At 40.3% G+C, this 27,351-nt stretch overlaps 3 protein-coding genes and 1 long non-coding RNA gene across 7 annotated transcripts in view; 1 reads left to right on the top strand and 3 right to left on the bottom strand.

Annotated features, from left to right (window-relative positions):
• Nucleotides 1–2,139: 2,139 nt before the first annotated feature.
• On the bottom strand, nucleotides 2,140–4,400 carry slc25a5 (solute carrier family 25 member 5). The gene is made up of 4 exons (XM_020595973.1): nucleotides 4,184–4,400; nucleotides 2,843–3,329; nucleotides 2,596–2,736; nucleotides 2,140–2,514 (listed from the first exon to the last, which is right to left on the bottom strand). Exons 1-4 carry the CDS (start codon nucleotides 4,292–4,294, stop codon nucleotides 2,357–2,359), a joined length of 897 nt encoding a protein of 298 aa, XP_020451629.1. The 5' UTR covers nucleotides 4,295–4,400; the 3' UTR covers nucleotides 2,140–2,356.
• Nucleotides 4,401–6,938: 2,538 nt separating this feature from the next.
• On the bottom strand, nucleotides 6,939–15,151 carry slc25a43 (solute carrier family 25 member 43). Of its 4 annotated transcripts, none has more exons than XM_020590724.1 (5): nucleotides 15,080–15,151; nucleotides 9,885–10,126; nucleotides 9,476–9,648; nucleotides 7,811–7,945; nucleotides 6,939–7,329 (listed from the first exon to the last, which is right to left on the bottom strand). In XM_020590724.1, exons 2-5 carry the CDS (start codon nucleotides 10,108–10,110, stop codon nucleotides 7,117–7,119), a joined length of 747 nt encoding a protein of 248 aa, XP_020446380.1. In that variant the 5' UTR covers nucleotides 10,111–10,126; nucleotides 15,080–15,151; the 3' UTR covers nucleotides 6,939–7,116. The 4 variants fall into 4 exon arrangements, with proteins under 4 accessions (XP_020446380.1, XP_020446371.1, XP_020446392.1 ...); XM_020590715.1 differs by lacking the exon at nucleotides 15,080–15,151 and adding an exon at nucleotides 12,770–12,830; XM_020590736.1 differs by lacking the exon at nucleotides 15,080–15,151 and adding an exon at nucleotides 12,770–12,830 and having other exon boundaries at nucleotides 7,871–7,945.
• A 3,414-nt stretch (nucleotides 15,152–18,565) lies between these two features.
• LOC109956889 (uncharacterized) lies at nucleotides 18,566–22,720 on the bottom strand. The gene is made up of 3 exons (XR_002274478.1): nucleotides 22,465–22,720; nucleotides 20,271–20,366; nucleotides 18,566–19,377 (listed from the first exon to the last, which is right to left on the bottom strand). It is a non-coding gene; the product is annotated as an uncharacterized LOC109956889 (long non-coding RNA).
• Nucleotides 22,721–26,119: 3,399 nt separating this feature from the next.
• lnx2b (ligand of numb-protein X 2b) overlaps nucleotides 26,120–27,351 on the top strand; it is a gene marked incomplete at its 5' end in the record, with an annotated part of 12,427 nt that continues 11,195 nt past the window's right edge. Inside the window, one exon of the mRNA XM_020591444.1 lies at nucleotides 26,120–26,505. Within this exon, the coding sequence (XP_020447100.1) occupies nucleotides 26,120–26,505 (386 nt within the window). The remainder of the gene's footprint in view (nucleotides 26,506–27,351) is intronic.

The following is a 27,351-nucleotide window of genomic DNA, read 5'->3' as shown; positions in this document are numbered from 1 at the left end:
GAAGTGTATAACGTCGAACGAAAGAAAAACATACAAGACACGGTGAAAACACAAAACTCACATGTCCTTATTAACAGTCTGAGGTCAGAGCCAGCAAACACATCCAACAGAGGTGATCCAAAATACGTAGTCCAGAGGGAAGTCCGATATCATACACTGTGGCAGTCTGAGACAAGAGGGCAAAGCAGAAACGAATATACCAAGGTAACAGTCCGGGTCAGAAACACAAGATACAAAACCGAAGGAAAGCTGGAGAGTCAGAGCTGCGGTCTAGAACAATCTGGCAGCGCCGTTGTGGGAGGACGCTGCCTAAATAGAGGTATAAACAATAAGGAGCAGGCGAAACTAATGCGAGTGATGAAGAACGTAAAAAGACCGAAACTAAGGTGAAAACAAAAACAGGAAGCAACGTCAAAATAAAAGCTGGACCGAATCATGACACATAGCCTGTTAATAGAGAGAGGTTAATCAGATCTAGTATGGATGTGTTGATTAGGGGAAAGATGTCTTTGAGCAGCCTGGTCGGGATGGGGTCCAGGAGACATGTTGATGATTTAGATGAAGCAATTGTTGAGGTCAACTCAGAGAGATCTATAGGGGAGAAGTAGTCCAAGTATAAATGAGGTCTTACAGATGTTTCTAAAGCCATTGTAGTAGATGGCACATCTGCGAGAGCTGTGGGAGTGGTCCGACCAATTTTTTCTCTAATAGTTGTGATTTTATTTGTAAAGAAGCTCATGAAGTCATTGGTGCTGAGATCTAAGGGAATGTTAAGCTCAACAGCACTGTGGCTGTGGTAAGTGCATTTACATTTGCACTTTGAGAATTTTCATTATCTGCAACTTCAAACTTTGACTTCACTACATTTTAATCACAAAAGTTGTACTTTTTACTCCACTACCTTTATTTGTTAGCTTTAATTACTTTCCAGAATCAGATTAAAAATAGAAAATAATGAAATCGTAAGACTTAATTGTTCATTAATGGTAAATTCACAAGCTACACAGCAGTAATTCAGATTATAAGCATATAAAGTAGTTAACATTAGGTCCACATCTACAAACAGCAACATTTAATGTGATAAACACAGTAATACATCAATAATTATAATCTAATAATATGATACACATGTATGTGAAATTTACCATTCTCCACAATTGGTACTTTTATTTTTTGTGCTTTATTTTGATGCTAACACTTTTGTAGTTTTATTTAAGTAGCATTTTGAATGCAGAACCTTTACTGTGATATTTCTGGTTTTACTCAAGTAATCAATCTGTGTACTTCTTCCACCACTGGAAAATGCTAAGTGCAGAGAGGGACCAATTAAACATTTGCCACAAGTGTGCCATGTTTGGACACTCATGAGGACAACAACTAAGAGTCAGATATGATGATGTGGCTGGTGCACACCTTGCTTAGAGACCCCAAGAGGTAAACTACATCCTGTTCTGTGTAGGCCACAATTGGCTACAAGCATGTGCTTCTTCACAGCTGATAAGATCACAAGAAATTCTATTTATGACACCCATTAAAATATGTCATCTACAGCCTTAAAACTAAGATTTGGTTAAAAGTAACTAGAATATTTAATTCTGTTTTGACACACAACCTGACAGATTTAGAGTAAGAGCTCATTCATTATAGTAAATAACTGGAAGAGGTGCATCACACAGTTAATGAGTCAAACAGCTCTTGGGTAAAGCTCTCAGACACATTAAAGTCAGAAGAGGCTTGGCAGAAGATAAAGTATAATATATTTAAAAGGTTGGAATAATTTCCCTTTGCTACATGTAATCCTGGTGCTTTCACTGCAGGAAAGCAGTTGTGCAAATGTTATGCTGAGATATCAATATAGGCATAATACACTAGTAAAGCTTAACAAGCAAAAGGTGTTAAGTTTTCTGCAAGCATGCCATAGTTGAAATATTATCAGCAAGTCAACTTTCACAGCTGATTTTGGCTCGCTCCCTACTATGACCGGGAGACCTCTCCAGCTCTAGGATTACATGCCACACGAGAGGCTGCCAAATGGCTTCCTGAAGCAATGCAATAGTAATGACATGCTGCCAGGACACGTGGCTACACATGAATGTTATCCTAAATATGTGGTGTTATATTTCAAAATCAGGCAGGAAATTCACTCAGGAGGTTGCCTTTATTTATCTTTTTCCAGTAAGGGTCCTGTGTTCAAGGAATGACATTCTAGTGATGGACAAAACAAAAAGCATGGTACAACTAGCAGAAAATACTAGTTGGTCCCTATAAATACAGCACGGTGTACAAGTCCTTCCAAATGTACAAGATATGTTACAGTTAAGTTTCACAACATGAACAGTGGACATACAAAAACAGTTTAGATGATTTTCTTAAACTCGTCATATAAGACGAGCACAAAGGCGCCACCCATGCCTCGGAGCACGTTAGACCATGCTCCTTTGAAGAAGGCCCTGCCGCCCTCATCACGTGCAATCTTCCTCCAGCAGTCAATGGTGCCGGTGTACATGATGTCAGCTGAGGGGAAAGACAGAATTACACCTTTATTCTAACACAGGTGCAAAAAAACAAAGTTGTAATTTGATTTATCTTTATTACCTCCTTTGCGTCCAGACTGCATCATCATACGACGACGGACAGTGTCGAAGGGGTAGGACGCAAACCCAGCAACTGCAGTCACAGTCTGAGCAATCATCCAGCTGACAATAATGTGTGCGTTCTTGGGATCTGGGAGCATGCCTGTATGAGAAATGTCAATCAAGAGCTTTAACTCAAGTCTCAAGGGCAGAAAATCCTCTGAGTAAGGAGACAACAAGCCTTGCAATGCTTGATAATGAAAACTTACCCTTTGCTGTGTCATAGACGCCAAAGTAAGCAGCCCTGTAGATGATAATACCCTGTACTGATACATTGAAGCCTTGGTACAGACCCCTGATGCCATCAGATTTGGTGATCTTCACCAAGCAGTTTCCCAGGCCGCTGAATTGACGCTCAGCTCCAGCTTTGCCAACATCAGCAGCCAGACGCGTTCTGGCAAAGTCGAGAGGGTAGACAAAACACAGAGATGTGGCTCCAGCAGCGCCACCAGATGCCAGGTTGCCAGCAAAGTATCTCCAGAACTGTGTGCGCTTGTCTACGCCGTCAAGGAAAACCTTCTTGTACTTGTCCTTGAAAGCAAAGTTGAGGGCCTGAGTAGGGAAGTATCTGATGACGTTGGCCAGATTTCCTCTCCAGAACGAGATGAAGCCCTGCTCTTTAGGTATACGGACAACGCAGTCAATGATGCCCTTGTACTGCTTGTCAACTGCAATCTGCTGGCTTGCATGTTGTACCTGTAATTAAATCAGAGATACCACAGTGCATTAGTGACAATCAAACGAGAAACAGCAGATCAGGTTTGACAGCCTGTTTCTTCATTCTGCCAAACATGAGCATGAATGACCATCTACCTTTAACCTGTTAACCTTGTATGATTTAATTTAGTACAGTTTAATGTGATCATTATTCTTTCATTAATAATTGAATAACTTGTAAAGCTGCTGAGGGCATAAATTCCTATGATTCTCACGTGTCAGACACTGTGCTGGTACAACTCTTTATGACGTCCATTCAACATTTCACAGCCCCGCCTCCTGCTGCTGCTGCTGCCACCGAGCCTATGCAGGCCCAATGCAGGCCCAATGCAGCAGTGTACAGCCATGGCGCAAACCTTGCTGTGACCTTGGCGGATCATTGTCAAGACAAACTAAAGGCCTGTCATGGAAAATGAGCACTTCTGAACACCACATACACAGTAGATGCTCATGTCTAGATTTTATAAGTTGTTTGAATGGGAGGACTGCCGCATGCTGCCCGGTGTATTACGTAACACGTCTGATACGCCTAGATAATGCTCATTTCTCATATGTGCCTGCACCATCTCAGACAGAGCTGCGCTGATTTCATATTTTTAGACTCCAGTTTCTGCTGGCAGAAATCTTTACATTATCATAAAATCTCGTTAGCTACATTTTTATATAGCCACCGTCCTCCCCTCGGGTTTTAAAAGAACAGCAAAAACTATTGCTATTTAACATCACCAGTTTTGTCCTGGAGAAATGCACAAAAAAGCATATAATTACAAGCTATAATTAACTGAAGTGTCATTACATTTTTTGATGCTTACAAATCACATAATACCACTCGCCTGGAGGAGAAGCTTGACTCTTTCGATGGGGGCTACAGCTGTTTTGGAGATGGCAGCGGCAACACCACCAGCCAAGAAGTCCTTGGCGAAGGAAATAGCTTGTTCAGTCATATTCCGGTGTTTTCACTCGCGTCCCGCTACTTGTTCGCTGTTGTTTGCCGGTGCAATTGAAATGGCCGAATCCAACGTAGAGGTGAGGGGATTTAAGCAGACTGAACGCGAGAAAAAACGTGAACTTCGATGCTCGTTTCTCATTGGTCTGCTGAGGTTGGTGGGTGGGGCTACGCGGTATCCTTGGATTCTGATTTGGTCCTCTCCCTCGTCACTCAAGTAATTCTCAGCAGCCCAAGGCGTTATCTCTCCAACAAGAAGCAAAGTTTAACCGCTTTAACTAAAGTTGATCGGTTATTCTTATTGATTCACATCGCAGCAGTAGACAGGGGATACCTATGTGTTGGTAAATTAAGTTTATTGGCTCAAGGTCGTGTCAAATATCAGTTTGAAGCAGGTGAGGCCTAAGCACTACGGTGGCTAAAGGTCATTCTATCTGTTAATGTCCTTTGACTGTACTCCTTTTTCCACAGTATGGAGCAGGAGGACATGATTCAATCAGCTGACTGATTCCAGGCTAAACCTGTGTCAGCAAACTGAGCCAGCCTTTGAAATGTTGTGACCATTTTATCCATTCTTATTAACTTAATACAAGGTTGGCGTGATCAACATCTTAACAAATGCATGTTATTCCTGTTTTCGTAATATGGCACTAGACATAACATGATCAGAAACAAGCAGTGGTCAAAGAAGTTCTCAGATCATTTACTTAAGTAAAAATATGAATACAACAGCATAGAGTCCTGCATTCAAACTTTTACTTAAATAAAAGTACAATAGAATTAGCATCAAAAACATCCTTAAAAGTACTGAAAGGCCCATTTCAGAATAATATTTATATTATTTGATTATAATGACTGTTTCGTTAATCTGTTCTTCATTTTAATGTTGCAGCTGGAAAAGGTGAAGCTAATTGTAATGACTTTGCTGTGCATTGGTGAATTACTCCTGTAATCAATAAAGTCTGTTCTTACTATGTAAGAATGCATCATGATTTATTTGTTGACTATATTTAGTATTGATCTGAATCTAAAAAGTAACTAGTAAATAAAGTTGTCTGATGTAGTTGTTTCTCTGTAAAATAGCAAAAAAACTGTTTTAAATACTCAAGTAATGTACAAGCACCTTAATATTGTACTTGTACAAAACATCAGCAGATACTAGATAGTTACTTTGCACCACCTGAAACAGGTTGCACTATTAGATTACAGACTTTGAAATGCATTTTTACTAAAGTCCACTTTAGTAACTTTTAATCTATAAAGTAAAAAGAGAATTTATCTCCTATGTGAATGAACTATGGCACTTTTTGATGTTAATGCAACAATAAGTGAAAGAAGCCCCAAAACAGTTAATGCCCGAGGCACATAATATTTGGTTAAGCACTACTGTAGGTGACTGAAGAAATGATAAAAACACAATATTCTCAGATATAACAATGTCCTGAAAGAGTTACAATGTCCTGAAAGAGTTAGACTCTTGCTGACAGGACAATGTGTAAATATTATGTGCTTTTATGAAGACATACACTATACTGCCAAAAGTATTCGCTCGCCTGCCTTCACATGCAAATGAACTTGACTAACGACTGATTCTTAATCCATGGGGTTTAATATGATATTGGCCCACCCGTTGCAGTTACGAGTATGTTAATGGTAATTTTTGACCATTCTTCCAGAAGCGCATTTGTGAGGTTAGACACTGATGTTGGACGAGAAGGCCTGGATCACAGTCTCCGCTCTAATTCATCCCAAAGGTGTTCTATCAGGTTGAGGTCAGGACTCTGTGCAGGCCAGTCAAGTTCTTCCATATCAAACCCACTCATCCATGTCTTTATGGACCTTGCTTTGTGCACTGGTGCACAGTCATGTTGGAACAGGAACGGGCCATCCCCAAACTGTTCCCACAAAGCTGGGATCATGAAATTGTCCAAAATGTCTTGGTATGCTGATGGATTAAGAGTTCCTTTCACTGGAACTAAGGGGCCAAGCCCAACCCCTGGAAAGCAACGCCACATCATAATCCCCCCTCCACCAAACTTTACACTTGGCACAATGCATTCAGACAAGTATCGTTCTCCTGGCAACCGCCAAACCCAGACTTGTCCATGGGATTGCCAGACAGAAAAGCGATTCGTCACTCCAGAGAACACGTCTCCACCGCTCTAGAGTCCAGTGGTGGCGTGCTTTACACCACTGCATCCGATGCTTTGCATTGCACTTGGTGATGTAAGGCTTGGATGCAGCTGCTCGACCATGGAACCCAATTCCATGAAGCTCTCTACACACTGTTCTTGAGCTAATCTGAAGGCCACATGAAGTTTGGAGGCCTGTAGCTACTGACTCTGGAGAAAGTTGGTGACCTGTGTGCGCTATGTGTCTCAGCATCCGCTGACCTGGCTCTGTGATTTTACATGGCCTACCACTTCATGGCTGAGTTGCTGTCATTCCCAATCACTTCCACTTTGTTATTACATCACTAACAGTTGACTGTGGAAGATTTAGTAGCGAGGAAATGTCACGACTGGACTTATTGCACAGGTGGCATCCTATCACGGTACCATGCTGGAGTTCACTGAGCTCTTGAGAGTGACCCATTCTTTCACAAATGTTTGTAGAGGCGGTCTGCATGCCTAGGTGTTTGATTATATACACCTGTAACCATGGAAGTGGTTGGAACACCTGAATTCAATGGATGGGTGAGTGAATACTTTTGGCAGTGTAGTGCATTTCAAACATTCTGAAATATTTCAGCATAGCAAGTAACTCGTTTTGCTGTTCAAGTGTGGTCAGTCAATATTTTTCACATCTTGTCATGAAACTTCACCAGCGGTTCCCAAAAGACGACTCCCCCGGCCCAAAGTTCCTGTTTCTCCGGTAGCGCTTCATCTCCTCCAGCTCCGAGGGCCTGAGGCTCTGGTCGACCCCTGGTGTGAGCTTGTAGCTCAGAGGTGAGACAATGTACCCGTTGCGGTAAAGGCAAACTTGTTTACACATCTCAAAGCATGTGTAAAGAAGGCCAAAGTAGGGAACAATCTACAAAGCAAGAGGTTGAGAGACAAAGGTGAGTGTATTTCACTGCAATTCCAACACTTTTAAATCAATGACCTCAATCATTCGACTGAAAGGCTGTGATCTTGGCTTAGGTATTTAAAAAGCTTATTGCGTTTGAATGAACCTTGTTTTCATTCAAACTGATATTTTGGTATAAACAGCTGAGGTAAAACAACACACAACTATGATGACATATGCAACTGAAACAGGAGAGTGGCACATGCTGCTCCAGAGACAGACTTTGCTCACCTTGTTCATGCTATAAATTAAACAATAAACATTGCTTTCCATGCCACTCCTGCTTATACATAGGCCATAAGTTACAATCCTTTCACCGTCATAAAGATACTCATGTTCCTAAGCACATGCAGTTACTTCTGTTCCTGTTACTTGTGACTGATCCATATGAAAGACAAAGCCTGAGATAACAACAAGTCATTACAAATCTATAAATAAACTGTACTTTAATGGTGTTGGCGGTAAGGCCATTCCACAGCGAGAGGACACCCTTGTTTCTAACCACCTGTAGGAAACAGTCAGTCATTCCATTGAAATGGACGTCAACTCCACCAAAATGGGGAAGCTGGCCACTCTGCGCCTGAGAGAGGAGTGAAAATGAGTCAGGAAGGTGTCACAAAGTGTCACTGAAGTCATCACCAGACAGAACATCATGGATTTTTGTTTGTGATGTAATTTAGTTAATCATATTTCTCAGCAGTCTTTTGCCTTTGAAGTAGTGCAGTAAATGAAAAGTGACTCTGAAGTCATTATTTGGTGTAAGATTCCAGATCCGTGATCAGTTGGTGCTTGAACAACTGTAAGATACCTGTCACTGGGGTGCCTATCTTATCGTAGTAATTATAAAACAACAACAAAAATTGCAAATGTGGTATTAAGCCTTGACACTTTATGAAGAGATATACTGTATAAATATGCTAATATGATAAAAGTATTTTTTTAAAAAGCTCAAGTCTGTCAGTGTGAAACTGTCCTGTACTTGTGTGGGAACCACACTGCGACCCTAAAGCCTGACTCATGTGAGAGAGGAAATGCATCTTTATAAATTTCAAACCTCCCAAAGGGAACATGCAGCTAAAAAGGAATGTGAAAGTTCAAGCCGCTTCATTTGAAGAGGAAATGTCAAACTAGCCAGTGAGTCCAACAATACCTACTGTAGCTTAAATCATTACCCTAGGCTTCATCATCTATTTGCTGCCTTAATATTTAACTATAGGCTAGAAACTAGAGCTGAAGGCCAAACTTAAATAGATAATTAATATTATTCTCTATTGTACAGTGTCATAGTTGTGATAAGCTGGAAAACAACTTTCAGCTTGTTTGCTGTCTGATAGCTACTGACTATCTTTAGAGAACTTATCCATAGCTCCTGCAGACCCAGGACACATTCACATTCCCAGCTACCACTGAACCATGTGATAGCTAATAATAGGCTGATAAAACCGGATGTAGTATTCTGTCCTTTACAGTGCCATTGTTCCCTGTGTGTCCTTCTTAACACGCAGAACGCATGTCAGACTTGATTTAAAGGGAACAGAGCAGACTGGTATGTCAGCTGACATAAAGAAATAGTCCTGACACTGAAATCCTAGTGATACTTATCTGATTAAAAAATTTAACACCTTCCAATATTCATAAACATTTCTGAGTGACCGTGTGTGGCCAGCCTGCATTTAGGTAAACCCACACTGCCCCCTTATGGACTACAAGTAGTAATGCAGCCAGTATACAGGACCTACTATATTGTACACTTGTGTTAGTTCTTTTCTAACTGGTGTATGTAAGAAAAAATGATAGAGATAGATACATTTAAAGAGGATCAGTTTATTTAAAGGAAAGATTTGTCAAACTATTTCCAGTACCACCCCTGTGCAGGTGATTACAGTAGAGAAAACCCTAGAAATCTTCTTTAAAAGATTATAAAAACAACTAATTACCAAGATGTTAGTTAACCAAGAGTCTAATGACTATTAGTTGACTGATTAACCCATGCACCTATGTCAAACTTTGATATCTATTCATTTGTTTTAGCTTTTTTCCTCTAATCAAACTGCTTCACTTCTCCTAAAAATCATAGCCCACATGCAGAACAGATGTTCTACCAACTTACCTGCATCTTCCTTTTCACTGTTTCAAAAGGGTACGAGAGGGTTTGAGCCACTCCTGCTGCAAGGCAGCCATTAATGAAGTTCTGCAGGGGGGTGAAGCGAAAAGGAGGCTCCTGCCACAGCTTGTCCAAGCTCATGTAGACTGCATAGCATCCAACAGAAAAGGGAAATGCACCTATAAACACATGAAATACAACAGAAGGTACAGTCTGATGCACTATTGATGAAATGTGAGTAGCAAATGTTGGGAAGACTGTAGACAAAAACTCCCATGATGAGAAACAAAATGCCTTTAATAATGTGTGGATATTTTAATCACTAGACCACCAGAACCACATGGAGCATTAAGGTCTGATATCTAACACCAGCCACAGGAAATGAATTTATTTGTATGAATATGCATACACACACCCAAGACAGTGAGGGAAAAGCCTCTGTAGAGAGTTAGGAGCCCTTCATTCCTGTAAATCTTTGTGAGAGTGTGAACTACGCCGATGTACGTGGGCTGTCTGCAGTTCTGAATGACGAGCCTGGTCTCCACCACCTCCAGAGGATATGTGACCAGGGCAGCAGCAACACCAGCCAGTCCACCGGCAAATATGGCTCTCCACCGAGAGATGAAACCCAGTTCATCCATGTGAAGGTGAACGATCCTGCACACAGAAGAAGTCATCATTAATAACACTTCAGTTAGGTCTTACACTAATCAAGTAATTGGTTCTCACATATGTCATTGTATTTTGACTAAATCACTTGACAGGTCGTTAGCAATTCCTCTCTGTGATTTTTTTTTTGGTTCATTTTAACAGACAATCACTTGATTAGTCAATAAACAAAATCAATTTTTACTAAGCAAAATAATTTGTGAAGCAAACAAAGCCTAACACTTCTTGAATTCAGCTTCTCAAATGTGAGAATCTTCTGTTTGATATCAACTGAATTAGGGCTGAAACAAACTCTTATCCTCATTATTGCTTAATCTGACAGTGATATTTGATAATGTGTGATTCACTGTTTAGTCATAGAGATGTCAACAATTTGTGAAAAATGCCAAGCACAATTTCCAAAACCCCAAACTATTAAATTTATAACAGAAATTTGAGAAAATACGTCAGAACATTTGAGAATCAGAATATTTTGAATTTGTCCATGATACAAGACTTAAGCTATTAATCAATTGTCAGAACTGACCATTAATTTTCTGTCAGTTGGTTGATCTATTAATCAACTAAACATTTCAGCCCCAAACTGAAAGTGTGACAATGCTGGTTGAACAGAACAACAAATTGTGAGATGTCACTTTTGGTTCTGGAAAAATGTGATGGGCATTGAAGATATTTTCAATTTTAGCCAAGATAATTCATAACTTAACCCACCAAAAATTATGGATAAATAGTCAATAAAAAAAATAATTAGGTGCAGCCCTAATTCATTGTATTTATAACTACCTTGCTGATTAGTTTTTACATGTATCACATTGTGTTCTGTTCTATGGGAGCTAATTAATAAACATTAAATCCCTCACCTGTTATTATCAAACACTTATTATCAAGCAGATAAACAATTCGGGGCATGTGTGTGACAAAGGTGTAGAAAGGGCCTTCTTTTCCAGGAACACAGTGTACAAAACAGGACAGTGGTTTGCACTGTCAGAGTGGGGTGACCGTGTTTACATGCATATGTGTCCTGAAATGTGAGTGGAGGCACACTGACTGTAGTAGATTCACTACAGTCCATAGACAGTAGAAACTGTATTTATGACTGTGCTTTGTATTACTGTTGTCACACCATGCATGTTTATTATCAGCCATAGGCATTGTAGCATGTTTTACCCTGTAGTAACCCCACAGATGTACTGCAATTGTGTGCCTAGAGTGCAGCCTTGCAGGCAGAACTTCCTCTCATGTTGAGTATGACTATTGACTTTTCCCCCTCAAGCCATGGTCCTAACTGCAACTAAACTAAAGCTGTAACAATCTGTCAATTACATGATTGGTCAATACACAAAAATAATAATCACCAACTATTTTAATGATTGATAAATATAGTTTTTCTTTTTAAAAAGTCAGTTTCTCAAACATGAATATTTTCTTGTTTTCTATGTTAGTGACCTCAATATCTTTGGGCTATTTAACTGTTTATCATGAAAAAAAAGACATATTTTGATGTTTTACAGACTAAATTATTTGAGACAAATGGTTTGTTGGAAGTCTAAATTAAACATGCACTATGAATGAGTTAAAAACAATAGTTTATCACAACAAGTGCTCAAAACCAAAGCTGTCATATTCAGACCAACAGTCCAAACACAAAAATTTCTAATTTACTTTCAGAGATAAAGAAAAGATTAGTTTACTATCACAGAAGACATACATTTCATTTTTGTTTTGGAGGGAATCCTCAGAAGCTTAAGGAGATTATTCTTTAATAAGTAAATAATCACCCCTAAGAAAATTTTTGACATTTTTGCTTTAAAAAAAAAAGCCCCAACATATTAGTCTTTAATTAAAATTAAAAAAGATTAGCCTATTGATAAGTCAAGCAATAGAAAAAAACAACACCTATTTTGAAAAATGATTAATCAAATTCCACACTTTCCAGTCTCCACTTCTAAATTGTGAGGATTTTCTGCTTTTCTTCAGTCTGGTGTTGGACTGTTGTTCAGACAAAACACAGCATCTGAACTGATATATCAAGTAAATAAACTGTAGACTAATCAGCAGTGACTGATAACTGTTATTTGCCTTAAATAAAATAGTAAATTTCTTTTGGCTGTCTAATGGTTTCAGCTGTATCGCCTGAGCAAATCGACTGAGCAAATCCAGCCGTCTGATTGGCTGACAATAGAAGGCTCGCTTCCGTGAATAAAACAGGAAGTAAGCGTTTAGCAACACGGATGAAAATAAAGCTGACTTGTTTAACAAGCCCTTTTGATATTTTATCATGTTAAACATTAAACAGCTAACATGAAGACGTTTTATGCCTACCGATTTTAAGCTATGCTATCTATTGTTTTAAACTGTTCGCCACATTAACGCTAAATCAACATCAACTGACCAAGTTGGCTAACAGGCTGATTTAGCATAAACACTGCACAAATCTGCAAATGCAAAAATCCACGAGGTGTCATTTTGTAGATACATTGTGAGAAAAACGATTTGGCCCAAACTTTGATTCAACTTTACTTACCGGAAACAAGAGGCAAAGTTTCCTTTCCAAAATCCTCTAAGTCCCTCATTCTGGTATATGAGAACAAAACCTTTCCAGAAACCACTTTTGCAGTGAAAAGTACCCACCTGGCTTTTGATTTTTACCACCTCTAAAGGCGACGTAACGGTTTTACTGAAAAAACCCGCAAAACCGACGCACACAAAGCTTTGAGAACTGGTCAGCCTGTTGTCTTTTTTAACTAAGGCCATCGCTGTTTGGCCTGACGCTAAAGTGTCCAGGTCCGATGATAATTCAATTTATCTGAGCAACAGGAAAGGCCCTGTTTATCTAGATTAGACATCTAAACATAGGTCTCCAACTCCTGTCCTTCCCAGCGATGACGTGTGAATTTACGTCACTCTGACAAGAGTTGGACTGATAATAATGTACACTAGAGGGCGCTCTTTGACCTAGTTTTAAAACCATGTCAAACAGTTGTGGAGGTATTCTTACCCCTTTAGTTAAATAGTGTCAGTACAACATAAACATAAAAATACTAGGGTAAAAGAAAGGTATTAACAGCAACATAAGTGTTCAAAAGTAAAGCAGATAAACAGAATGGTCCTTCCACCGTGTTAGTTTATAATATATGGGCTAATAGTAGGTCCTGTACAAGCAAGCAGCATTTTGACAGTGTGCAGGACAAGAAGGAGCCAGTTTCAGCTGTTTTAATATCATAGATTGTTAATAAATAGAGTCACAACAAAGAAAACTGGCTATAAGTAAGATCCTAATTTTTGACATGTAGTGAACACAGTTATTAAAAAGCCATTTTCATATGGATAGTGTAGCTGCACACCAGTCAATACAGTGGACAGCTCTTGAAAACACTATAGTAAGCCACTTAATGGCAAGAGTCTGTCCAGATAAAACCCCAACATGCAAGATGGTTGATGGAATCTCAGGTATGTCAAGCACCTCAGGAACATCCCACACCTTCTATAGAGTAAGGCTCTTGCAGGTAAAAACAATATAGTGATATCTAGTCAAATCTGAGGAACAGTATTATATTTCTCAGATTTTGATTTTGTATAAGCAGAAAGTTACAGTTAAACGTGCGTCCAATGAAGTGGATATCATCATTAAGTATTTGCATAAAGTGGCATAAATTGTCAGTATTCATGTACCTTAGGACAGTAGGACACAAATACAAAAGTACAGAAGAAATGAATTTTAAAATATCTACTACAACTTTCAAATAGCTGATTAAGTTGGAATTTATAGCTTACAAATGTATAATTATAATTTAAATCTTCAGCGGAATAGGTGGCATTCAGGCATGTTTTCTATTTAATTCAGACTGTATGCTTATCCTATGTTAAAGATTATTAATCTCAGACAAATTTGACCTCATGCTAATAGTAGCAGTACTATGACTCCACAGGGTCCCAAAACCTTTAGCATTTAAGTCAAGTCAGAAGATCATTAGTGGGTCACAGCACCTAACTTTAGAATATGATTTGGTTTAATTCAATCTTTTTTTTCTATTAAAGGTTTTCAGCACTAGTACATAAGTGTTTCAAATTTGTAGGATTATACATATTAAAAGAAAAATATTTTTACTCCAATACACTCAGACATGTGCAGTCACTCGTATGTGCTTCTTCAGTAAATAATAACCAGCAAAGTAGTTAAATTAAATTATTCCTCATGTTCAGATAACCCCATACTCTCAGGCCCCTGCACTTGGGAACCACTTTTGGCACAGCAGTCCAACTTTTTGATTTGATTTCATGGCAACTGGAGTGTAATGAGCTGTAAGTATTACTGACACAGAAGTAAGATTGGTTTTGTTCAAACAAAAAATATAAAAGTGAGCAGTGTGGACACTACAGATCTTAGTTTAATGCACAGTGAAGGATTCACTGTTATCTCTTTTTAGAATTATAAATGCTGACCTCTCTTTATGGTTTCTTAAAGCAGTATCTGTTGAGTGAAAATGACCAGTAAGTGTAAATATATCATTATGTTTACTAGTATAGATTCTACCAAACATCTGCATAAGAGCCTAACTGCAAGCTATTCTGTGTTCTTGCACTTTAACAAGTTGATGAGGATAACACTTAATCACAAATCTACCAGTACTTTAATGTACTCAAAATGTGTTTTAAGTGATATTCTTGCCTCTGTAATGAGAATTGATTTCAAACAACTAATATACGATGTTATAGTCATACCAGAGTGCTTGACATTTAGTTGTTTTTATTCAAGCTGTCCTTTCTATGCGGACCCTCAATGATCTTGTGCCAACATGTGCAGTGAAGTTGTCAACACATTCCTGTAGCAGTCAGCTAAATCTTTTTTCTTTCATCCAACCAAGAGGTTAAGTATGGATTAATTTACTGTATAACTGTGTTTATCAGCAGGCATGTGTTGTCACTGTTTTGTTCCAGTACCGTGTTTGTTTTCTCCTTGTCTTGCCCTGCCAGGAGCACCTTCCTCCCCTGCTGGGCTGACAACCTCAGATGCATGCGAGGAGGTCACCTTCTGTCTGTGGATGGACCACTTGGCTCCTTCACAAAGGCTTTCTGGAATAACAGAACCAACCAGAGGAAATGACAGCCTGATCACAAGAAGTCCCCCAGCTGCCTACTGTGGGGGTGTGTGTCTCTGTGTGTGAATGGGAAACTGGCTTTCACCTCTGAGAACCAATTTTGATGTGGTGAAGGTGGTTGCAGAGCTTATTACAGCTCTGAGATGTGCAGACATTGCAGTTATAATTTATACTAGCTATCCAGGAACTATGATGCTGTTTTAAAGTTCAGGGGTATTTGAATTGTGTCAGTACATTTCTGAGACTGGATCAGTGTGGAAAAAGGAGCTAGAGTATTTAATATTTCAAACTGAAGAATGCCACAGTAGGGATGTGTTATATATTAGTAAATCAGTCAGATAATTATTAGACATTAATGTGTTGAATTAAATGTATTAGTAATGCAGTTTAGTAAGATTCAAAGTCTGCTCTAGTCTGCTCTGTTTCAAGGTTGACAGATAGAAGGTTGATTCTGAAAAGTGAATCATGACACCAATTGTTTTCTTGTATTAAATCTTGTGTTAGAATATTATGTCTGAATGAATGCCTTACCTAAGCACCACGTGACAACACACACACACATTGAAATTCCTCATTTTGTTATGACTAGTGGCTCCATGCAGCTGGAGCACTAGATAAGAGATGGAGTCTGTGCACTGACTTAATCTGTGTAAGGAGCTAGCCCAAAACTTATAAATGTATTAGGCTCTGTGTTTCCAGGGTTTTTCCTTTTTTTTCCAGCAGCCTGCATAGGGATGCCTGGAAGGGGAAGCCACCTGGGTTGTGTTTTGTAATTTTACTTGTGGTTTAAAATAAATCAGCACTAAAATGAAGAAACACGGACTCCTTCGTTATTCAGATCTGTCCGATAAAAGAACTGGGGTACTACAGATGCATTTTTTTAAAGAACCCACTTTGTAAATTCTTTGATCTCACTGTTATGTGTAACTTGTAATACCCAAGATAATGGGATAGGTTTCTTTAAAGATAAGTGGTGTGACATGGACTTGTGTTGTATCTTATCAATTAATGCTTCAGCAATCACCAAGAATCTGTTGCCATTCTGTCTCCTCTGCTGTCCTCCCTCTGCTCACCAGTATTTGTATAGACCACTGTCTTCTTCCTGTATGTATAGCCCCTTCCTGAATGAACACTTCCTACATGCAACAAAGTAGTGCGGGAGCACCCTGCGTGCCTTTGTGTCTCTGGGACTGGCACGTAGCAGTAGGTGTAGGCTGGCTGAGACATTGTCATTCTCTGGATGTCATGCGCAAGTCAACCCTTGATCTCCCACTTTGAAGTGCGTTACTGGAGGACGCAAGAGAGCGGTATCTGTGTATCTGGAGTGAGTTCAGTCAACAGAGGGCGCCTGATACCAGAGAGGCCTGAGCGGCTGTCATCCTCACAGACTGGTGCCAGGCTCACAGACTGCTGCAATAAAATTCTCACCTCATTATCAAAGTCTGTGTGTATGTGAGTGTGCCTTTTTTTTAAGGGTGGGGGTGTATTAGTGAGAAAAATCAGGCATAAGTACAACTCACCGTGGCACCATGTTGACACCTCTATCAACAAGGCCCAGGTCAAACTCCCCACCCCACTTAAGAGGAATGATAGACTTGTTATGCATAGGAGCCTAATTTTACATTAATGGTCTCTGTGATGGGTTAAACTGTGAAAGGCTGTTAAGGTTTGTTAGGAATAATAAATGCAATTTGGCACCTCATTACAGGGAAGGATCACAGTTATCTCAGGCCTGCAGACCTGCAAGTGTGCTGAAATACAATATATAAAGTGTAAAACCTGTGATCAAGGTGTGGAGTTAATTTGTTTAATAATTCCAAAGTATTGATCTATTGTAATGTGAGATTAATATTACACTAATTTCCATCTGTTTCAAGGGGGTTTCGCATATTTTGTAGCTTTTTTCTAAATAGCATTGGGGATTAAAAGAACATATATTTGTCATTTTTAAAGACAATTCAAATTGGAATTTGCGCAAAAATCTTTTGTAAAAACCTTTCAAATTTAGTCAGGATGTAGATGAACAGGAGGCCAGTCTGGCAGCTGGTGTCCCCTTATCTTTCTATGTACAGCCAATAAATCAATATCAAATCTAAGGAAGAGGAAGCCAGATGGCCTTTCCACAGCCCACTAGGCCAGGGCACTCTCAGGGTCTCCTTGGCTACTGTACCACCAGTGCATGCAGCAGCCCTTTGAAGACATACACATTCAACAAGCAGCTCAATGAATGACTAAAGGGAACAAATAAGCTGTTAGGACTCTGCTCAAATCAGTGTTTGTGTTTCCATCCACATCAAAGGCCCCAGTCTGTTTGATATGCAGCCTCCACACCTTGGTCTGATCCATGTACAGGTAGCAAGGAGGAGCAGTCCATTGAGGAGAGACAGAGAGTCATGTGGTTGCTTCTCTCAGCCTCTAGCTCGAGGGGCAGTCGACCCAGACGAATGGTCTGGTGGTGTAGCATGTTCCCCAGGGAGCTACTGCTCCTTACACCCATCACAAGACACATTATTTATTGGGTGGCCTATTGATTACATGTTTTTAAAGGATATTTGCAGAATTTTGGAGCAGTAATTACGCAATCAGATACGTCTTGCATTTTGAGATCAAATTATTATAACGCTAACTTAGTACATTTACCTGAAAGACAGGGTTTGAGGACTGTCTAGCTGCTGGCTTGAAGTAAGGTCAGTGAGGTCAGTTACCTAAATATATCCCGCCAGACTCATCTTGATTTTTGTGTAGGCCAGGGGTCAGGTTAAACAGTAGTTTGATTGAATGGTTGTTCACAGGCCAGTGTGAAATGCCAGCTCTATTGCAACGTGGGAGAGGGAAGGAGGGGGTTCCTCTGGCCTTTGTGTGGCCCATGGTCTTAGAGTACGGAACCATTGTTCGAGGCTGACCAGTCAGCCCCTCAGACTCTCCTTTGCCTTGCTTTGTCTCAAGCAGTGTGACCATTTCCTTCATCCAGGTCAGGGCAGGGTCGTGACTTTGGACACCAGTCTTCCCTGACTCTGTCTAGCCAGTATACTCATAAATATATGTAGCACAGAGACAGATGTGCTGCTGCCACATGTCAGTGTTACAGATGTAGCTGTGCTGGAGAAAGTCTGACCTCTTTGGACAAAGATAATAATCAGGTGTAATCCTAAATCAAATTCACATATTCATGAAACCAAACCTGTATCATTAAAAATGATCAAGTGAAACTGACATGGTACTGACACGGTAGACCGTTAAATTGTAAGTCATCACACATTTATGATTAAAATAATTTGCACAGTGCAAAATATACCACTTGTACATTTTGCGAGCATGTAAACCACGCTACCACACAAACGGAGCTGAGTGTCCAAGTTAAGCAGCTGTGGAGGTTTAGAAAAGTGGACCTCTGTCCTGAGGCTGGACCTGCCTTATCAAGGCCTGACCATCATGGTGATAAGAGGAGGAAAGACCAAGGGGCCAAAAGGAACAGTGTGCATGGTTCAGGTCAACAGTGTGAGGACACTGGACTCAAAGGGGAGGGGAGGTGGACAAGAATATTATCTGATAAGAATCAACAAGGTCTTTTGATCTCAGAGGGGCTGATCCTGGGATACAGGGTGTCATGCTGGGTGGACGAGCAGAATGACACAGCAGGTACAAACAAGCAAGTCCTTGAAAGCATATTTACACAGGGAAAAGTGAAAAGACATAAACACATATAAGCATATTGTCTTCAGTATTTCACCCCATAATAGCATTTAAGTTTTTTGATAATGCCTCAATTTCTCATAAAGTTAAGTGACCAGCTCATTTCTGGCTAATAATATAATATGAAATAAACAAAACAGTTTTATGGTGCTGCAGATCTATAATCAGACAATAAATTCAAAATCCACAAATAACTGTCAGTCCACTGAAAAGAAACTTGACTGTCACAGTGTGCTCTGCTGGGTTTTGTCTCGTGAGTCACCAATTAAAAGTTGTCGTGCAGTGGCCAGACAGGGCCTGGGGTGGCAGTGCGAGCTGTGGCCTGAACCAAACGCTTCGCTGTCTCATCCAGGGCAAGAAGGAGGAGGGATTTTCCTGTCTGGAGTGGCCACGGGGGAGTTTGCATGCAAGCTGCTGCAAGTGTCATTGGCTTCCCCTTAGCAACAGCTAAAAACAAAAGAGCAGAAACATGCACTTGTCTGTAGCCTCTCTTTTACAAAACATTGTTAAGACGCAGTACCTGAAAGAAAATGGGCAAGGTTAATGATATTCTCTACTCTAAAAAATGTCAATAAAATCCATATAAGGACCATCTTTGTCTGTGCAGCCAAAGTCCTCTGTGCCATATATTGTCACTGCTTTCTAGAAACTATTAAAAATACATAAATGAATCCAATTATCGCGCTGGCTGAGACATTTCTTCATCACACTGAATGTGGACGTTGTAGTTCCTTTTCAGTCAATCCAACACACACCAGCCTGCTACAGTAAATCCTCAGCAGAGCAACAGATGTGCATCAGTCTGCAGCTGAAAATGGCCAGCTGTTTTAGGAATTTGTCTTTGTTTATCATGAAAGTACACTTTTGCAACCAGTTTTAAAAATTTCAATTTTTAGTGAGTCAGAAACTTTTGTGAGGTTATTTTTAGATAAAACCACTGAGCTCTGCCCCATTTTTTTTTATTATAACAAACATTTTCTGCACAACATTAAAATGAGGCTTCTTTCAAATTTGTCCTCAGGTCACATCAAACCAACAGTGACGACAAAGTGTCAGCAACCTGCTACATCCACACTCCAGTTAAAAGAATTAAGATGTAAGGGGCCTTCATTATCAGCTCTCTCTGAAGGACATCAAAGGCTGCGATGGAGTGACAGTGCAGCTGCCCTGACGGTGTGAGTTTCTCCTCTCTCACTCCAGAGGAACTTGTTTGTGTTGAGGATGTTTACTGATCCCAGGAAAGACAAACTGCTTCTTTCTTGTCTGTAGGTCCCAAAGCTCAAATACAGAGTTTTGTGTGTGTGTGTGTGTGTGTGTGTGTGCACGCGAGAGAAATAAACCTTATTGTTAGGCCAGTGTTTATCTTGTCTGTCTCTTCAATCCATTTCCACGTTTCCCATCATAAACCAAACAAATTCAGTGCTGTGCAATTCAATCTGCCAAAAAACAAGCAAAGTAATCAGCAGTTACACACACACACAATGATTTCTATGTAAAATATATTTAGTCAGCAAATAGTGATTGGAAATTCAGATTACGACATGATAAATGATGGTTTCAAATTCTTCATCCAAATCAGAAACTCATTCTTTTTCATGTGTGATCAATCAACCAACAACAAAACAACTCTGAATCTGTAGTATACCTATTTTACTGTATATGTAACCAACAATTTCTAAGAGTAACTAAGATACGATCAACACATTGTGTCACTCTTTCTCATCAGTGCTAATCATCATTAGAGGCTGCCTTCAGACCTCTGTCCAAATGTTTATTAGTTCATTTATAATATAACTTGGCAAAATACATCGAACTCTGGCAGTGAGAAGTGTCACCATGAAATATAAGCATGGTTATGAGATTTGTTTGGCGTTACAGTTCTCTGGATTTTTTAGGTCTATGCACATTTTTGTGGTTGAACAAAAGGTGCCAGAATGTCTGAGTGTTTTACATTTTCCTTAAGTCTTTGTCTGATTTGACATTCAAACTTATTTTGTTGTAAAGATAACATTTTTTATTTTAGGTAATTGTTTTCATTTCTGACAGCTAATGAAATTCTCCACTAACTTTTGATTCAAGACAAGGCAAGAAAGTGGGTCTCATTAAACTTAACTTAGCCCATAATTTATACTGAGGAGATAAGTAGTCTTGCTCTCTGGATTTCTCAGGAAATACAGACCAATCTGTATTCCCAATTGTTAAATGTTGCTAATGTACTGAGGTTTCCTACCACAGCTATAAATCCTGGGGGAAACAGGCTTTCACAGAGAGGTTTTATGGCAGAGAGACTTCCCTTCCATTCTGCAGGGGGTATGGTGCTTTACACCGTGTGCTTACATGTCACAGTCCTTTTAACTAGCACTGTTACAAGGCTTATATTTTCCTGGTCAGCATCACCCTAACAGCTGCCGTGATAAGACAGATACAGACAGACACTGGACATTTGTACACAGGCAAATCTGGATACACCTATCAATTACTTTCGTCGATAAAATAACAAAAAATAGACAAAATGGCCACATTTATTCCATGAAGCCCAAATGAATATTCAAATAGTTTTGTCTTACCAACAGTGGCAAGATAAGATGCTGAGTTTTCTTAGCAAATATTCACATTTGAGAAGCTGATACCACTGAATTTTTGGCATCTTTGATTGAAAGGGAACTCAAACTATCAGCCAGTTATCAATATTGATGCCAATTAAAATTTGTTAATTGATTGATCAGGTAATCATTTCTGCTGTAGTTGTTTTCTAGGTGTGTAGGGACATAATGAGACACTGGGGTCAACAGGGGCCACAAAGCAATTATATGCCCTGGGGTCCCCTCTGAGGTTAATGTGGCCATGAAAATGGAAATACTCAAGTAAAGTACAAACACCTATTATTCCACAGTTCTTGAGTAAAAGTGCTTGGGTACATTCCACCACTGCCTTTTTCCTGAGCTTACGTTTTCTACTTACATGTAGCTCTAAGTAAATTATCCTTCACCACTGATTTATTGAACGAAAAACACGCCACAGTATTAGGGCTAAGTTACGGTAGCTATAAAGTGCCTCCTGTGTGCAGCGCGTCCACCTGCCTGCACCTCTTCCTGAACGTCTTTTGGTTTATCAGTACGTTTGCTCGAAACTGGGAAAGACGCCCAGCTTCCGCCTGTAGGTAGAACTCCAGCTGGGACAGCGGGCTGCGATAATTCAACCACAGCAATGCGGTTAAAATGACGGGACGTATCGGTGGTGTAGACGCTGGGCAGCGTTTGGCGGTTTTAATTCGCTCTTCTTCCTGGTTTACACCGAACTCGCTTTATTTTCGCCTGTGACAGGTTAGCTGCTTCCGGAAAACGACCTCCATACAGGTAAGACGAGTTTCGGTCTTCGACTTGGAAAAGTTCGGCCGGCCGTTCTTTAAAGTCTTTAAACACAGACTAAAGAACGCTATTTCAGACATTAAGGGGCGTAGCACGGCCGTGTTTTATGGTAAGATAGAAATGTTTTAGGGCATATTTGCGCCCACTGGCATAAAAGCGAGCTTACGTGGTGAAGGTGTGCAGCAGCGGGCGCTGTGAGCAGGTCATGTGCCGGAGGTGAAATCATGTCCTGCTCGGACTCTAGCTGTTGTTTTAACCGTGATACCCTCGATCTGGCTTGTTCCTATGGAGCCTAACCTTTATTACCCCCCCACCCTTTGCCATCTGGGTCTGTCACAGAGGTGTAGTGATTAGGACCAAACCAACAGCCATGGGCCCACGAGGGGGGACAGTGAGTTATTTATGGTCCCGGTTACAACACACCACAGGTAGGTTAGAATTACCCAGATCTTTTAATTGAGTAAACGTAGATAAGATGCCACAATAGCAAAAAATAGCCTAATCTATTACAAGCTTTCAACACATCACTTGATTAAACCTACAAAATTATTGACAGCAAAAGTGTCTAAAATATGAAAAGTACTAATTATGCAAAATGGCTCCAATCTGTAAAGTAATTATAGCTGTCATGTAAATGTAGTGAAGTAAAAAGTATATTATGTATGAAATGTGGAGTAGAAATATGAAGAAAATGAGCAGGGAGAGAATTAGGCTACATCACCTTCAGCCCTTTATGAAATGCAGTGGCCACCTTTTGAGTAAACAAAAAAAAGGGGTGGTGTTTGATATGTGCAGGTGAGCAGCTGTGCATTGTGAGGTTCAGAAACCACATGAATATAAGCTTGGAAGTCATGGTATTTTGAAGGCGAGACTGCTACCACATAGTACCAACAAGTCTGTGGTGAGGCTGAGAATCATGCGAGTTTGCTTGTACACACCTGTCAGAAGATGGAGTGGAAAACACTTAGGGGGGATGTGTTCCCTGTATGTAGTTATGCAGTGCAAATATTATTCATTTTATGTACAGCAGGGCACTCTGCATGTTATTGCTATAGCAGTTACTAAATGTTCAATTACAAAACAAATTGTACTTTAAATTTACTCTTGATAATGATAAGCAATGTGTAATCATTGCAGCCATAAACTGTAATACCTATGTATAATTTCTGTTGCTAATACCAGACAGTGGTGTAATGATGAGGCAGACATGACACAACTCCTGTCTCATGGACTGGACTAATTAATTGTCTGACATGGTCTCACCTGTGTTCACTGAGGGTGGGACAGCATATGTGACTCACTCATATCAACCATCATGTTGATACATGAGTGATTCTGCTGAGTTTTGAGGGAACGCCACCACAGGTCATCCTCTGGGAGACTGGAGGACCCAAACATTTCCCTCTAAAGCTCAGGTTGGCACATAATTACAAGGCATGTGATTGGGATAAGGTTTTGAAACAGTTGAATTTGTTAATCGTCTATTCAGAAAGTAATACAAACATCCCAAAGTCCAAATATAATCAGTTTAGAGCTGCAACTAAGACATATGTACAACATATTCAAATACACACAACACAGTATACAAAAATTCCATTCAGACTGCTGGTTTTGTCTGACTAAAAGTCCGATACCTAAATATATTACATTTATATTGATTTAACAACTGTTAAAAGCTGAAAATAGTGACAAGTGGTATACTGCAACTAAGGAATGTTTACCTTTTTTTTTTCTTGAAAATCAGCTGACTAAGTTCTTCAGCTCTTGTTGGTCCAGACAGTATTTCATGTGCAATGTCAGAAAGTAATGAGAAATATCAAAGTCGATATGACCTGTTCTCTCTGATCACAACACAAAATTTTGTTTACAGTGATCAAACAGAGAAGAGCAGCAAAGTTTGATAAATTGCTTCATGAGTAAAAAAATCAATCGCCAATACAATACAATAATTTTTTTCCATTTGCTCTAGCATTTAACATGGTGTATCCCAAGAAAGACAAGTGCCTTTATTGATTTCATGCTGTGTCCTTGAGAAACATAGTGATGCACCACTGTGCCACCTTCAGACGTAATGAACACAAGGTTACATGTTTTCCATCCTGACCTGGACTCTTTCAGTGAAAATGTGCTGCATCCTCAGTGAGACCCCGTGAGTGCTGTCTGTGGCTATCTCTGACTCCCAGCTCGTGCATGTCACTTGATCACAAAGCAAATAATACACATTAGGAATAATGCAATGGAAAAGTGCCTGTTGGACTTCATTAGTGTATTGTATTGTTTATGCATTGCTTCACATTCAGCCTGGTTGTTACTGTGCTTCTCTCCCTGTGCTACAGGATTCATGACCCCTATCCATTACAGGGTTTAGGTATCACTTATACAAAGAGAGAAAGAAGGCCTGTGTGACCTCAACCAGGGTGCATGTGTGTGGAAAGAAGTGTGCATACATATTTGCTATTAGGCTTGGGCGTTTGCAATCATTCATCTACTGAGAGTACTTTACCTGTGGTAGTGCAGCATCAGCAGTCTGAGCTCCCAACCCCATGAACACACACACACACACACACACACACACACACACACTGGCACTGACAGAAGCAGAAGGAACCCTTCTCCTTTCCCTCACTCTGCCTGGTTATACCAATTCCCCTAGGCATTCCTCACACCCGTGCAGTGGGAGCTCATACACATCTATGCTCATGCACACAAATATGTGTGTACACAGACATTACTGTGACGGGGTGCTGCTGGAGAGGCAGGGGTCTGGTTTCATTCATGCTTCGGGCAGCTGCTCGGTTAGAGTCTCGAGTTTGCGTGCAGAGGCTACTGGGCGCTTGACAACATGGATATCGTCTTGGGTGAGTCGCTCCATGGTAACAACACTGAAGATAAAGCATTCGTTTTGTGCCTGAAATCTGGACCGGCGTCACAAAGGGAAGGAAACTGGAGATCACAGTTCATTGTGGTGGCTTTTTTTTCTCCATATTTATTTGTGGTAATGTTCAAAAGGAACTTGTTTTAACTCGTTCCTATATTTAGGACAAAGACATGGATCTTAGGGTGGAAGCGCTGATGCTTTTTGCATTTCTGTGCCACTTCAAATGCCAAGTCGTCTGAAATCTTACAAGGTCAATTTTATAAGATCTAACTCGGTGTATGTAGTGGGATTCTTTAAATGCCACCTTTTTCTGTATGTTTATATGTGGAGTATGTAGCCAAAGGTTTCTCCAAAGAATGTGTTTGTAATCAGCACTCTCCATATGAGTAGGAATTAAAGCAGGTTAAGGATGGAGACCCCTGCCAATCGAGTGCAGTTTTTAGCCAGTTAAATCAAAATTCCTACTCTCGTGTAGCGCCAAGCCTTTGTTCTTTTCCATTAACAGGGGTTTTAGTCCGTTTTCTCTCACCTCATTTCACAGAGTTTAGCCTTTTCTGTGTGCGCACGCTGACTTTAAGCTGAGATGAGAATTCCTTTTGTCCCTGAGGAAGCCCTCTGAGAGGAAGCAGCTGTGGCTCGCTGCCATGTTGCTGCTGCTCTCTGGATTTGTCATTTCCTGTGGTGCTGGCCAGTGTGAAAAGTCCACTTTTTGCAGCAGATCTTATTGTGTTTTTCTCTCTCAACAGAAGTTCAAAATGAAGACACGGAGATAACATTGTTGTCTGTGGATCATTGTTCCACTTTCACTACTTGAATGGATTCAGCTTTGGGCATTCCCTCCCTTGTTAAATATACCAAACAGAGTGTATAAGGAGATAAGAGGACAAAGGTCTTTCCCAGAGTTTTGGACTGAGCTCTCTCAGCCAATGGCTAAAAAAGAACCAGCAGCAGCAGCAGCAGCACTGTGGCTTTGTCGTGGGCACGGATATGTAAAGAGTGTGGCCAGCAGCACGAGGGCCAGGACAGCCACCTGTACGAGTACCAGGATGAGGTGGACGATGAGCTGGTTTGCCACATCTGTCTGCAGCCACTGCTCAGACCTATGGACACCCCTTGTGGCCACACGTACTGTTTTCATTGCTTGAGCAACTTTTTAAAAGAGCAGGACTTTTGCCCTGTGGACCGGCAGCAGTTGCAGTTACACCAGTGCCGTCCCTCCAGCCTGCTGGTCAGGAACCTGCTGGACAAGCTGACTGTGATGTGCCCCAACTATGCAGAGTGCCAGCAGCAGATGCAGCGTGGTGAACTGCAGCCTCACCTACACAACAGGTAAAATTCTGTATTATGGTAAGTTTTGTGGATATTGATTTTCCTGGTAATAGCCATAGTTTGTTGTAGTAATGTAAAATCATAGTCGGAGGAAGACCATAAAGAATTGTTTATGTTGCAGCAGAGGGAAGCCACACATACTGTAGTACAGTGCAGACACAGACTTTTTCCTTGCACAATATACAGGCAAAGCATAGGTATAAGGTAGGGAGACAGTACATCAGTGTGGTTAGAGTAGAGTTCTGGATTTCATCAGTATGACAAGAGGCATGGGGGAGGACTTCCGCAGGGATTAATGGCTCAGCTTCAAATGAAGATCAAGGTACTGTATATCAGGGAAAAGCTATAAATACCTCCTGAGAGAGTACTAGTATTGAAAGAGAGTACCAGGCAGTGGGCATATGAACAAAGAAGTGAGCACAATAATAATTTGTAGCAATATAGAATACATGACAACTACATATTATTCACAGCTGAAGTACATTTTCCTCCACAAGTTTGTGGTAGTGAGACTTTGTCTAGTGTCATACTGATTTTTGTCTGGGGCGCTCAGTGGTGTTGAACTGAGCCTACCTACCACCCCATTAAAGGAATAGTTTGCAATTTGGGGGAATATGCTTGTTTCCTTTTTTGCTGAGAGTTGGATGAGAAGGTCAATATCATCAGTCAGTACCGCTTTCATGTCTGTAAGGTACATATGAAGCAACAACCAGGAGCTGGTGGGCTTAGCTTAGCATAAAGACTGAAAGCATTGGGAAGCAGCTAGCTTCACCTTTTGCTAGGTAATAAAATCCCTTATTAAAGCTCACTAATTCACAGTTTATATCTTATTGGTATATTTTGGTG

The sequence above is a fragment of the Monopterus albus genome, unplaced genomic scaffold (genome assembly GCF_001952655.1).
Source record: "Monopterus albus unplaced genomic scaffold, M_albus_1.0 scaffold2.1, whole genome shotgun sequence".
NCBI classification, from domain to species: Eukaryota; Metazoa; Chordata; class Actinopteri; order Synbranchiformes; family Synbranchidae; genus Monopterus; species Monopterus albus.
This window is presented reverse-complemented; position numbering and strand designations above follow the sequence as displayed.

Coding starts and splice junctions, on each gene's coding strand:
- slc25a5 (XM_020595973.1), bottom strand. CDS start 4,294: ATGACTGAACAAGCTATTTCCTTCGCCAAGGACTTCTTGGCTGGTGGT. Junction 3,330..4,183: donor GAGTCAAGCTTCTCCTCCAG/GCGAGTGGTATT, acceptor ATTTAATTACAG/GTACAACATGCAAGCCAGCA. Junction 2,515..2,595: donor GCAGTCTGGACGCAAAGGAG/GTAATAAAGATA, acceptor CTTTCCCCTCAG/CTGACATCATGTACACCGGC.
- slc25a43 (XM_020590724.1), bottom strand. CDS start 10,110: ATGGATGAACTGGGTTTCATCTCTCGGTGGAGAGCCATATTTGCCGGT. Junction 9,649..9,884: donor CTTTTCCCTCACTGTCTTGG/GTGTGTGTATGC, acceptor ATGTGTTTATAG/GTGCATTTCCCTTTTCTGTT. Junction 7,330..7,810: donor TTACCGCCAACACCATTAAA/GTACAGTTTATT, acceptor CTTGCTTTGTAG/ATTGTTCCCTACTTTGGCCT.